At 42.9% G+C, this 13,892-nt stretch overlaps 1 protein-coding gene across 1 annotated transcript in view; it reads right to left on the bottom strand.

The window, feature by feature from the left end:
* The window catches only part of KIF13B (kinesin family member 13B), a 225,706-nt gene that overhangs the window by 5,606 nt on the left and 206,208 nt on the right, over positions 1–13,892 (bottom strand). Inside the window, exons 38-39 of the mRNA XM_069728391.1 lie at positions 3,026–3,091; positions 156–1,131 (exon numbers count right to left, since the gene is read on the bottom strand). Coding sequence (XP_069584492.1) covers positions 156–1,131; positions 3,026–3,091 — 1,042 coding nt within the window. The remainder of the gene's footprint in view (positions 1–155; positions 1,132–3,025; positions 3,092–13,892) is intronic.

Genomic DNA, 13,892 nt, shown 5'->3' with positions numbered 1-13,892 from the left:
CGCACATCATGTACCTGCACCTCATTACTCATCGGTCTAAAGGCGGCTGTAGACGTTCTATAGAAATCCACCAAAAATCTAACTTCTACGGGACCTGGTAGGGAATGTTACCGGTTGGAGTGTCAAAGTAAGGACCTTAGAATAAAGTTTCTTACCAGCAGGAACATCAAGCTCCACGCCAACCCATGTTCCTTCCTGAAAGTCTGCGGGCCCAACGTATCTCACAATACCATTCTTATTGGTCCCGACAGTCACATATTCACCCTCTTTCAACCACTCTGGAGCCTCCTGAGATTCCTCAGAGTCAGATGTCGCTTCCGACGGGTCTTCAGCACTTCCGACTTGGTCGTTTATCTTTTCCAGACTCTCCTTTAACTTGGTTCCTGTTCCCACCACCTTCTCCAAGCTTGGTGGTTCTACCAGTTCTTCTCCGAGCATCTGTGTGAAGGACTTAAGCTCGGAAGTTTTCACTTTCTGGATTTTGAAAGGTGATGCTACAGCTTTACTTTGGACTGGATCAGTGATAAGAGGTGGAACAGAAGATTCCTTGGAGACTCCGTGGCTTGTTGCTGGAAGCTTGTCTTGGGAAAAAACATCTTTTGAGAGGTCTACAGTTGCATGTCCTCCAGAAAAAACCTTAACGACATCTACAGTTGATGTTTTTGGATGAGGCTTGTTACCATTAGTGTTGCTAAAACCTAGGTCATGATATTCCTTATGATTCAAGTTTCTTGGTTTCTCCAGTTCCTTTTGAGCTTCAGGTTTGTTTGAGGAAAGATACTGATCAGACACCGTTTCTGATTTGCCCGTTTCGTTTTTCTCAGGCTCCTGGGAGGTAGTTAGCGTAGCCAAGCTAATATCGGTAGCCACAGGACTTGGTGTTTGTCCTGTAGACACTTCACTCCCTGTACTTAAAGCCTCCGATAGTGTGGCTGTGGAGACACTATGAGAGAAGTATCCACTGGAAGCTTCGCTTAGTGGGCTTGGAGGTCCTTCCTGGGACTCTTGCACTGGAGAATCACAGATTTTTGGTTGGGAAGGCACTGCAGGCGACTTGTCACTTCTCTTATCTTGTATCGGGGAACGAGCAATCACTGGTTGCCTAATACCAGCCCATTCGTCATGGTTAACCTGTGAGGGGAGGAAGAAAAAATTGTCAACAGATCGAATTTACAAATAATAACATTGGTAGCATTTGGTTTCTAATAGACCAAAGAGTGCAAATCAGCGAGTCTACAGCGAGGGTGACAAATTATTGAGCGTTCCTACTATCTATTTAGCCATCAAATTTCTCTCTAATATTCAGCTAATTATTCATATACCCATCTCACATCACTGTCTCTCTCACAATCTCTTATATTTATCTGTCATATCAAATGCCAAGCTATCCGGGCAATATCATCCATCATCCATCCTTCATCGGTCAATCCATCCTTCCCCAGTCAGTCCATCCATCGATCCGTCGATTCATCCATCGATCCATCCTTCATCCATCCATCCTTCAATCCATCCATCATCCATCCTTCATTCATCCATCCATCCTTCCTTCATCCATCCTTCCTTCATCCATCCATCCATCCATCCTTCCTCCATCCATCCTTCCTTCCTTCCTCCATCCATCCTTCCTTCATCCATCCTTCATCATCCATCCTTCCTTCATCATCCATCCTTCCTTCATTCATCCTCCATCCATCCCTCCTTCATCCTCCATCCATCCCTCCTTCATCCTCCATCCATCCCTCCTTCATCCTCCATCCATCCCTCCTTCATCCTCCATCCATCCCTCCTTCATCCTCCATCCATCCCTCCTTCATCCTCCATCCATCCCTCCTTCATCCTCCATCCATCCCTCCTTCATCCTCCATCCATCCCTCCTTCATCCTCCATCCATCCCTCCTTCATCCTCCATCCATCCCTCCTTCATCCTCCATCCATCCCTTCATCCTCCATCCCTCCCTTCATCCTCCATCCATCCCTTCATCCTCCATCCATCCCTTCATCCTCCATCCATCCCTTCATCCTCCATCCATCCCTTCATCCTCCATCCATCTATCATGTACCCAATATCCACTCACCCATCGTCTATCCACCCAATATCTTCCATCTTCTATCTCTACACCTTATATCTAATAGATCTATCAGTCCAGCATTATTGGCACGGATGTTTGCATCTGGTCTTGTTGACCGCTCCAGAGTAACTGGGAGTGCTATAGGTGTATGGTGTGGTCGGCCATTGTCAGGAGGGTTCGGTGGTAAACAATCACTACAGGTCACCTGGTGTGGTCCAGACTGTGAAGTGTTAATGGCGCACAGCAGAGGACACATGCCCATCACCTTTTGCAAAAGGACAAACTCTGCACAAGGAATATTTTTTGCTCCTAATATTTACTTGAAGTCTGATTTATGGGACAGGCCGGGTCCTCTCGCTGCTCAGACGGCAGGATTTATGGCAGCTGGAGGGCTGCAGTGATCTATATGTCTCTAGCAGTTCTTTGGCTGCACTTAAGGCCGGGATAAATCATAGATTTTCAACCGGCTGCCAAAGATTTATTTTTCGCTTCCAAATTTCCTTCCCCACCGCCCTCCATTTTCCTGGGGCCTGTCAATTTACAGGTGAAGAATTTAGAGGCAGCTTCTGAGATTAAACAGACCATTTCTCAGATCTATTTCCCAGAGGCAACATGTACTAAACTTGGGTAATCAATACTGTCTGTCAGAGTGCAGAGTTATGGGGGACGCGCGCCAGGGAGGGGGGCTTGACATGACCTGGAAATTCAACTGTTCGGAAATGCCAAAACTTCAAAGAACAGGGGCGTCTTCATTCCCATATACAATTACTGCCAAAATGATGGACGAGGGGTCACGTGTGTGTGTGTGTGTGTGTGTGTGTGTGTGTGTGTGTGTGTGTGTCCGGCCGCCCGCTACACTACACCCCCCATAAATTAGTTAACTCGTCCCCTCCAACGAATCTATATTAGTATGACTTTAGATGACCACGTCGGGTCGTCCACCAGTGATCACTTACCGGCTTAGGCTTGAATGCGCCGTCATCAACACTGGCCGACTGGACTACAATCCGGGGGATGGCAGGCTAGAAGGAAAAACAAAAAAAAATGGAAGAGTATCCTACATTCGTAGACTAGAATAAGGCAATGTGAGGATTTGTCGAATGTCACCAGTGAAAAAAAAAAACCACAACTCCCAGAATGCTCTATGAACTCCAAGGCTATGTGCACACGTTGCTTTTTTTTATTGTGCTTTTTTTTTTCTTCTGTGCATCAATTTTGTAAGGAAAATTTGCTGCCTGCTTTTTCCTGCCAACACATCAGGATTTGCAGCAGAATTTCCCTCTGTAAATCCTGACCGTGTGCACGTAACCGAAGGGCTCTAAAAACTTTCCCAACATCAAGAAACTAAGTACAAACTGGATTGAACTACTGCTCTACATTTCTCTGAGGTCCTTGGAACATATAATAAGAAAAGGAAAAAAAAGAAAAAGGGGTAGACGTATAATTAAATAAAAGTATAACATTAAAGAAAGAGCTGCAAAAAAATGAGGAAAAACTAAAATATTACAAATAAAATTAAAATAATGAGAAGTGTATAACAAAAATATGAATTAAAGAGAACAAAGAAAGAATAAACCGAATAAAAATTTAAAAAAAAAAAAAGATACAAATAAGAATGAAAAGATTAAAAACAAAGAATAAAATAAAGAAAAAAAACAATCAACGGAAGAATAAAAAAATTAAGATAAACAGAAAAATAAAAATAGATCAAAAGAATAAAGAACATAAAAAGAATACAAATAACCAAAAAAAAGAATAAAGACAAAGAGAAAGAATAAAAAGAAAAATAAACAGAAGAATAAAAATAAAAAAAAACTGAAAAAGAATAAAAAGAATAACTAGAATAAAAATAAGACAAAGAGAAAGAATAAAAAGAAAAATAAACAAGAATATTAAAAAAGAAAACAAAACAGAAAAAGAATAAAAAGAATAACTAGAATAAAAATAGAAAAATAAAAAAAAAAACAGAAAAAGAATACAAATCAATCAATCAATAACACAGATAAAAAAAAAATGCTAATCATTAAAATCACAACTTGACTTGGTTAAACATTGGTCTAGGAGCCCTTATCTTTGGGTTCACCTTAATCATTTTTGCCGAATTTCTCCCTTGGACACAATCACAACAGACACGAATGGAAAGGTAATAGGGCCGAGGTGTTAGGAAATGCCGAGCATCTGCCCATATATTACATGATGGCCACACTGTGGCGGAACAGGACATCACCGCTAGCTCAGCCCGAATCGCCATATATCTCATGTCTGTAGACAAGCGGCTCTTTACGGGTCCCTCCTGGATTGAAGCCATCAGAAAGCTGAGAAGAGCAAGGTCTATTTCCACCTGATCGCTCTATAAATAAGGTTAAGGACGTCTATTATAGGGGCTGTCAAAGGAAATGGAGGGAAAGATGAGACGGGTAACTCTTAAAGGGTTTAACCAGGTATATGCTGGGAGACACAGGCAAAAAGAATTAGCACGGGAATTTAAAAAAAAAAAAAAATCAATTTTTCTTCTTGAAATTTATTATCATATTTTAGTTTTTCCTATATATATATTTTTTTTATTTTTTCTTAATTGGGTCGTCCAGATAAAATATGAGCATCTTACGGTCATTAGTGGAATAATGAGAGTCCTTCCTGTACTAGGACATCAGTTATTGTATTGTGCAATTCATCTTTACATATTATATACAAATTATAGAACAAACACAAACCGTGAAAAGAAAGGAAACGTTGGGTAGAGTTGAGGAGTCAACACCTGGTCGAGGTGATTTAGGGGCAAAGAATGGACATTGGGTAGGTAGATTACGGAGGAAGGGGGCATTAAGGTGAAGGTTTCACATAGAAGAGGATATAGGGCTAAAGGAGGCTATAAAAGGTTTCTGAGAAGAAGTGGAGACTCGGTAGAGGATATTTTTGGCAGAAGACGACATGTAGTTAGAAAGGTTTCCAAGGAAAAAAAAAAAAAAGGCTACTAAAAGCGGAGGACCTTTTGGGGTAAAAAAAAGGACACTTTGTTAGTGGGGTTTCATAAAATCAGAGGTTACTGGGCTGAGGAATCATTGGGAAGACGAGAATCCTTGGTGGTCAAAGTTTCCAAAAATCAGAGGGAACATTTGGTGTAATGGAGTTCCAAGAAAAAGAAGTGAAGAGGTTGACAGGGGGGAGCAAGGATGAGACTGGTCGCGATACGGGTAGAGAAGAGATCGCGGGACGGGCAGAGAAAAGGTCGCGGGACGGGTAGAGAAAAGGTCGCGGGACGGGCAGAGAAGAGGTCGCGGGACGGACAGAGAGGAGGTCACGGGACGGGTAGAGAGGAGGTCGCGGGACGGGTAGAGAGGTCGCGGGGCGGGCAGAGAAGAGGTCGCGGGACGGGCAGAGAGGAGGTCGCGGGGTGGGCAGAGAGGAGGTCGCGGGGTGGGCAGAGAAGAGGTCGCGGGACGGCTAGAGAGGAGGTCGCGGGACGGGCAGAGAGGAGGTCGCGGGACGGGCAGAGAGGAGGTCGCGGGACGGGCAGAGAGGAGGTCGCGGGACGGGCAGAGAGGAGGTCGCGGGGCGGGCAGAGAAGAGGTCGCGGGGCGGGCAGAGAAGAGGTCGCGGGACGGGCAGAGAGGAGGTCGCGGGACGGGCAGAGAGGAGGTCGCGGGACGGGCAGAGAGGAGGTCGCGGGGCGGGCAGAGGTCGCGGGGCGGGCAGAGAAGAGGTCACGGGGCGGGCAGAGAAGAGGTCACGGGGCGGGCAGAGAAGAGGTCACGGGGCGGGCAGAGAAGAGGTCACGGGGCGGGCAGAGAAGAGGTCACAGGGCGGGCAGAGAAGAGGTCGCGGGGCGGGCAGAGAAGAGGTTCGAGGAACTAAGATTGAAAAATTTTGTTTATAGGGATCCCAAGAAGAAATCATTAGACTCAGGATCTTTTGGGAAGAAGAGGGCACTTTTTTGAAAAGGGTTTAGAAAAAGAAGGGGCTACCAGGGCACTTACCTAGTTATTTAGGACGTTTATGTGGAAAAACAAAAAATTAAAAGCCCTGGTTAATGATTATTTTGAAAAAGAGGATGAAATATGGAAAGGTTTCCAAAAAAAAAGGAGGATGCTGGGTTGAATAGGTTTTACAGGAGAAGTCACTGGGTTGACAAGGTTTCCAAGATAAAGATATTAGGCTGAAGAACCTTTGGGCAAAAAATTTAATAGGAATGCGGTCACAAAATGAATTACTGTTAAAAGAAGTATTTTATGTTAAATGCATCTTTTTTATATTTCTACATCACGATCCAAATAAATAAAAATCTTACAATTTTCACACCGGCCATTGGGGCTATTCTAGACCTATATTATCTGTTCCTTCAGGAAAACCACATGTACATTAATTAGCAGCGACAGACTGACTTTTGTATTGAGGCATAAAATGAGCATGTGCAAGTGTATTGTGAAGGGAGGGGGAGGAAGTGAGCTGTGATATCTATTGTGAATGGTGAATCCTATGTTATCAGTCATTGCACAGGAGGAGGAGGTGAGCTGCGACATCACCTATTGTGAATGGTGGATCCTGTGTTATCTACTGTATATAGAGGTGTTATCAGTCATTGTACAGGAGGAGGAGGTGAGCTGTGACATCACCTATTGTGAATGGTGGATCCTGTGTTATCTACTGTATATAGAGGTGTTATCAGTCATAGTACAGGGGGAGGAGGTGAGCTGTGACATCACCTATTGTGAATGGTGGATCCTGTGTTATCTACTGTATATAGAGGTGTTATCAGTCATAGTACAGGGGGAGGAGGTGAGCTGTGACATCACCTATTGTGAATGGTGGATCCTGTGTTATCTACTGTATATAGAGGTGTTATCAGTCATTGTACAGGAGGAGGTGGTGAGCTGTGACATCACCTATTGTGAATGGTGGATCCTGTGTTATCTACTGTATATAGAGGTGCTATCAGTCATTGTACAGGAGGAGGAGGTGAGCTGTGACCACCTATTGTGAATGGTGGATCCTGTGTTATCTATTGTATATAGAGGTGTTATCAGTCATTGCACAGGAGGAGGTGAGCTGTGACATCACTTATTGTGAATTCTGATCAGTTATCAGTTGTGTAAAGAGGTGTTATTAGTCATTGCACAGGAGGAGGAGGTGAGCTGTGATATCTACAGTGGCGTGTAAAAGTTTTTAAACAGGAAAAAAAAGATAGATCCACCCCCATGCTTAATGGTATGTGAGATGTTCTGTTTAACCTCATCAGTCCACAGGAATTGTTTCCAAAATGCATCAGGCTTGTTTAGATGTTCTTTTGCATACCTTTGAAGCTGAATTTTATGGTGAGGATGCAGGAGAGGTTTTCTTCTGATGACTCTTCCATGAAGGCCATATGTGTGCAGGAGTCTGAACAGTAGCACAATGTATCACAACTCCAGAGTCTGCTAGATCTTTCTGAAGGTCTTTTGTAGTCAAGCGGGGGTTCCGATTTGCCTCTCCAGCAATCCTACCAGCAGCTCTCACTGAAATTTAGCTTGATCTTCTAGACCTTACCTTGACCTCCACTGTTCCTGGTAACAACCATTTCTTAATTACATTTCAAACTGAGGAAAGGGCAACATGATAAATGCTATCTTCTTATAGCCTTCTCCTGCTTTGTGGACCTCCACCATTTTCATTTTTAGAGTGCTAGGCAGCTGCTTAGAAGAACCTATGGCTGCTGTTTTTTGGCACAAAGTTAGAGGAGGCTGGGTTTTTACAAAGCTGGGAAATTTGCATCACCTGGCCTTTCTTAACGATGATCGTGAACAAGTCATAACCCTTACATGCTAATTAAGGTCTGAAACCTTGGTCAAAGTTATCTGAGAACACAAATTTCCACGTGTGTCTGAATTTGTTTTCATTAGTCCATTTTCCTTTTATTGCAATTTTAAAAACAACAGATATTTTTGCCTAAAATACAAAGGAAATGTCATCTGTCAATTTAGCCCTTTTGAGATAATTTCATCTTCAACTTGCTTAACTGTTCACTAGAACAGTCATTTTGACCAGGGGTAACCAAACTTTTACACGCCACTGTAGTGAATGGTGGATCCTGTGTTGTTGGTTGTGTATAGAGATGTTATCAGCCATTGTAATCCTGTCTGTAGTGCCAAGTCAGAAAAGTCCTCTATATAGAACAGGAAATAGGTGTTTTGAAAAGCCACAGTGTCCAGTGTGAGAACTGCAGTATTTCTGTTTCGAAAAAAATACACAAAAATTTAGGGGATGCTAGGCTGAAAATCTATTGAGAAGACATTTGGTTGAAAGTAGATGGAAAGAACTAGGAGGTTGAGGAACCTATGGGAAGAAGAAAATGTGGCACTAAGTAGGATACTAGGTAGATATGGGAGGATCGATTCGCGGGGCTCAGTGGTACCCAGCAGCTAGTCCTGGTGTGGCCTTCATCAGGCCTGGGGCAATGTCGTCTGTGCACAAGGCAGCAGATTTGAGGGCCACCCGTTTAGCTGCCAGGTACCACTAACCTGGCTGCCAGACTGGATTCCCATGAATTGATCTGCTCAACCCTAGACTGAGGACTAATTAATAAGAAAACAAAACCTGGTGAAAAAGGTTTTTTTTAAAACTAGGGTAACCAACCCGAAAGAGGACAATAACTGGATAACAGGATTTAAAAAAAACAAGAGGGCAATTGCTAGAGGAACCATTTGGGTAGAAAATAAAAGTTACTTGGGCAAGGACCTATACTAAAAGAAGAAAAAACTTGAAAGGTTGAGGACAAAGAAAACACTTGGTTGGCAGGGATTCACTAGGCTGAGGACCCTTTAGGAAAAGCAGGACACGTTGGTGAGATGTTTCAGGTTAGGAACTTTTTTGGGAAGGACACCGGTGACAAGGTTGCCAAAGAGGGTGCACTAGGTGGAGGATCTTATTGGGAAGAAGAGGAAACTTGGTTTGAAAAGTTTTGTAGATGAAAAGGACACGGAGTTAGAAATGTTTCTAAGATGAGGAGGATACTAGCGAGGACACTTGATTGAAGTTTTAGGGAAGAAAAAAAAATAGGTTTAGCACCTTCTGGGAGGGACCCATGGTTGGATAGTTTTCTTGAAGAAGAGGATACCGAGCTGAGGACCTTTTGGGAAGAAGAAGACACTTAGTTGAAATAAGGAAAGACTGATTTTGGATAAAGGAAAATGCATTGTAAGAGAACTTTTGATGTTTCTAGGTTAAAAATTAAGACAAACATCAAGAAATTTTTGCAAGGCCCCAAAACGTCAAGACTTCCGATGGTCGACTGAAGCTGGGTCAAGGTGGCTCGCCTTAGGAATAAGTGACCCACAGTGATCTGCTCTCGACCCATCCTTCCTTGTGCAGATAGGCCGAGGATTTTCAAAGTTTTTTTAATCGGTACTGAGCTATATGGTCAGAGTCACCCAGGCTTCTTACACATACACAAGTCTCTAGTTTTTTTTGCCTCTTTGGCTTCCCGTTAACTTTTCACATGCAACTTAGAAAATTAGGTAAGATATACATTTTTGGACTATTACAAGGAAACATTAAAGGAAACGTCTACACTTCCAGCCACGCATATACAGAACTAAGCTTGTCCTGTCCAGATCTCCCGTAAACGCATATGGATGTTGTGAAGGCGGCGAGATCCCGACTTGGACACCACCTTTAGTAAGACTAAGGACTTGTATGCCCGGCTTTCCATTGGCTGCAAAATCACGGTAGTGGAGTAAGTCTATGGCACAGAGGACCATTTAACTTCCCCTGACCGTGGTCTTGCAGTTCAATGGAGAATGGGGGACACAACTGCCTAGTTCTGGGGTCGAAGTTCTGGGGTCGATAGGTGAAAGTTTACAGTTCGTGTAGACTGATACATCCCTTCCAGTCTCTCTGAAGCTTCAGTGGAGGCAAAATACCCAACAGGCAATGATCCCTGGGGAAAGGTATGCAAACTGGCTCTCCTCCAGAAGGCAGAAGAATACTTCCATGGTGAGATAATATCTACCTCCCAGAGCTTCTTTGCATCCCGATTCCTTGATTTATTTTTGCAAGTAAAGTTTCGTACTGTTGTTTGCAAATCGTTGCACGTAATTGAGTACGAGAGTGAGGATCGAGAAGATCCACGCAGAAGAGATTAGAACCCAAAGTCTCCAGCCGCTACTCAACCTGGATGTCGGGAAGAATTGATAAGATCCACCTGACGTTGCAAGTATCACAAATGTGGGGTTAATCCTGCACCTGGTGGAAGCGCCTGTCACTGTAATAGATGGGAGTGAGGTAGGGCCCGGCGGCTGGAGATGGATGACATTAGTGTCATTTACTTTCACCAGTCATTAATTCCTTACTGCACAAATCACCTCATTGTCAAAGCACAGAAATAACCTTAATATAAAAGAAAAGTGCAAGACAGCAATCTGTCTGCGCTCAGAGCCCTAAATCACTGGCTGGACTGAACCAGGAGCCTGCAAAAGTCTTGGCACCTCCCTATTAACCTGATTATTGCGATGCCGCGAAAACAAAGGAGGCAAAGAAGGTGGTTGTAGCCCTGCGGAGAATGACCACACCAGAACCGGTGGTTCCATCTTCCCCGCCCGACGTGACCCCGCTAATGGATAATCGCATGCTAGCAGTTTATTAGATAAGCAATGACTTTGGCAGCGACGTCCTCGGAGATCTGCAGCAGACAAGAGCAGGACGCGGGGAGAGGAAGCAGAGCTTAAAGGCCTAGAAACCACTCATCGGCAGAAGTAGCCGCGCTCAGTGCCGCATTTAAAGGGGTTTGTTCCTTTTATGGCACTTGCAAGTCTGTGTGTTGTGAATGTACAAACATGATCGTACGTCACGACTGACGGGGAGTGAAGGCAAAATCACTACGGAAGTATTACCATTTATTTTAATAACTGTTTTACTATTTATTTATTTTACCATTTGTTTTACTAATTTATTTTACTATTTATTTTACCATTCATTTTACCATTTACTTAACCATTTATTTTTCCATGTATTTATTTTACCATTTATTTTACTAATCGTATTATTATTTATTTTTCTATTTATTTGTTTTACTATTTATTTTACTATTTCTTTTACATTACCATTTATTTTACTACTAAATTATTTTACTATTTTTTGGTAGCATTTTTTGTTATTTTTTTTTTTAGGGAGGTTTGTTGACCAAAGCTGTTCAACACTGCGGACATTGACCCACTATACATTTTTAAAATCCGCAGCGTGTTAAATCAATAAATGTGTTTATTTGCGGATTTTCCAAATCCCCAGATTAAAACCACACCTGCGATTGTGGACGACGGGTGCAATCTGCGCATGAATTTATCTGCAAAGTTTTAACAATGCTACGTAACTACATAAAAAGGAAATTTCCAAAATATGTTATATGAAAAAAAAGAGGAAAAAGTGTAGCTTGAAAAAAAAAAAGTGCTTGAAAAAGACAAAACAAAAACGACTCACTAAAAAAGGCAATAAAAAAACAAGTAGTCAAACTGTCAAAATTGGTGCAGAAATGCGCCTGAAAAAGCATTGAAAACGCACCAAAAGCAGAGGGGCGCAGACGGCGGTATAAAATCGTAGCGAGATCGGAAAGCAGCACTTGAATTGGCTGACTTTTTTTTTCCAGCTACGATTTTTCCCCTTTTTTTGGTATAACATTTTGGAAACTTCCTTTTTATGTACTTATGGTACCCAGCATTAATAAAACTTTGCTGATAAATTCATGCGCAGATTACACGCGTCCTCCACAATTGCAGGTGTGGTTTTAATCTGGGGATTTGGAAAATCCGCAAATAAACACATTTATTGATTTAAAGGGAACCGGTCACCCCCAAAATCGAAGGTGAGGTAAGCCCGCCAGCATCAGGGGCTTATCTACAGCATTCTGTGATGCTTTATTATTTGTTTTACCATTTATTCATTTTACTGTTTGCTTTACTATTTATTTATTTTACTATTTATTTTAATGGTATTATTTATTTATTTTACTATTTATTTTATTATTTAATTTTACCATTGTTATTTTACTATTTGTTTTACCATTTATATTCATTTTACCATTTTACTATTTGCTTTACTATTTATTTATTGTACTATTTATTTTAGTTTTATTATTTATTTTTTACTATTTTACCATTTATTCATTTACCATTTTACTGTTTGCTTTACTATTTATTTATTTTACTATTTTAATGTTATTACTTATTTTACTATTTGTTTTACCATTTATTCATTTTACCACCATACTATTTATTTAATTATTTATTTATTTATTTAATTATTTATTTATTTTACCATTTATCTGAGCTCCGGTTGGGAGATCCACCGGCCGCCTGACTGCGCCCTTAAGTCAAGAAGTCGGCAGCCGCAACACATGCAAGGATTGGCTAACCAACAGGTCCCCGATTGTGCACAGTAAACAAGCCCGTAGAGACATGTTCACACCACCAAGAGACTTGAAAACACAAAAAAGCACAGTAAAACCAAAAACACTCTGTTGCAAAAAAATCACAGTGGACAGCAAGTGCTAGTAAAAAGATAGAAAAAACAGGGTATTTGGTTGATACGTTTTTTGCAAAAAATGTATATTAAGCCGCTCTACCAAACGTCAAGGTATACCCATATCAGAGCAGTCCGAACTAATGTATGTAATCCCTATCTGATGTATTTAAAACCTGGTCATATGTACAATACCTGTATGAGCAGGATTCAGAAAAGGAATGTCCATGTGGACACGCTGGACAGAACGGCTCCTGTGCGCACAGCTCAAAAAAAGAGGGGTGGAGGCCTCCCCAGTCTTGTGGACACAAGAAAACAATTATATGAAACCAGAACACATGAGCTGCGCGCACAGTGAACAAGCCCGTAGAATCATGTTCACACCACCAAGAGACTTGAAAACACAAAAAAGCACAGTAAAACCAAAAACACTCTGTTGCAAAAAAATCACAGTGGACAGCAAGTGCTAGTAAAAAGATGGAAAAAACGGGGTATTTGGTTGATACGTTTTTTGCAAAAAATGTATATTAACCCCTTCCCGACCTTTGACGCATACGCTGCGTCATGAAAGTCGGTGCCATTCCGACCCATGACGCAGCATATGCGTCATGGAAAGATCGCGTCCCTGCAGATCGGGTGAAAGGGTTAACTCCCATTTCACCCGATCTGCAGGGACAGGGGGAAAGGTAGTTTAGCCCAGGGGGGGTGGCTTCACCCCCTCGTGGCTACGATCGCTCTGATTGGCTGTTGAAAGTGAAACTGCCAATCAGAGCGATTTGTAATATTTCACCTAAAAAACTGGTGAAATATTACAATCCAGCCATGGCCGATGCTGCAATATCATCGGCCATGGCTGGAAACACTTATGTGCCCCCACCCCACCGATCGCCCCCCCAGCACTCCGATCTGTGGTCCGCTCCCCTCCGTCCTGTGCTCCGCTCCCCCGTCCTCCTGTCTGCTCCCCCCGTGCTCCAATCAAACCCCCCCCGCACTCCGATCCCCCCCCGCGCAGCGACACCCCCCCGCGCAGCGACACCCCCGTGCTCCGATCTACCCCCCGTTCTCCGATCCCCCCCCGCACAGCGATCCCCCACTCCGTGCTCCAATCCACTCCCCGTGTTCCAATCCCCCCTCCCCCATGCTCCGATCCACACCCCCCCCCCCCCGTGCTCTGATCTCCTCCCCCCCCTTATACTTACCTAGCCTCCCGGGGTCCGTCCGTCTTCTTTCCTGGGCGCCGCCATCTTCCAAAATGGCGGGCGCATGTGCAGTGCCAGATTTGTTCCAGAGTGAATTTTGATCACTGAGATATAACCTATCTCAGTGATCAAAATAAAA

The sequence above is a fragment of the Ranitomeya imitator genome, chromosome 5 (genome assembly GCF_032444005.1).
Source record: "Ranitomeya imitator isolate aRanImi1 chromosome 5, aRanImi1.pri, whole genome shotgun sequence".
In the NCBI taxonomy this organism is placed as follows: Eukaryota; Metazoa; Chordata; class Amphibia; order Anura; family Dendrobatidae; genus Ranitomeya; species Ranitomeya imitator.
This window is presented reverse-complemented; position numbering and strand designations above follow the sequence as displayed.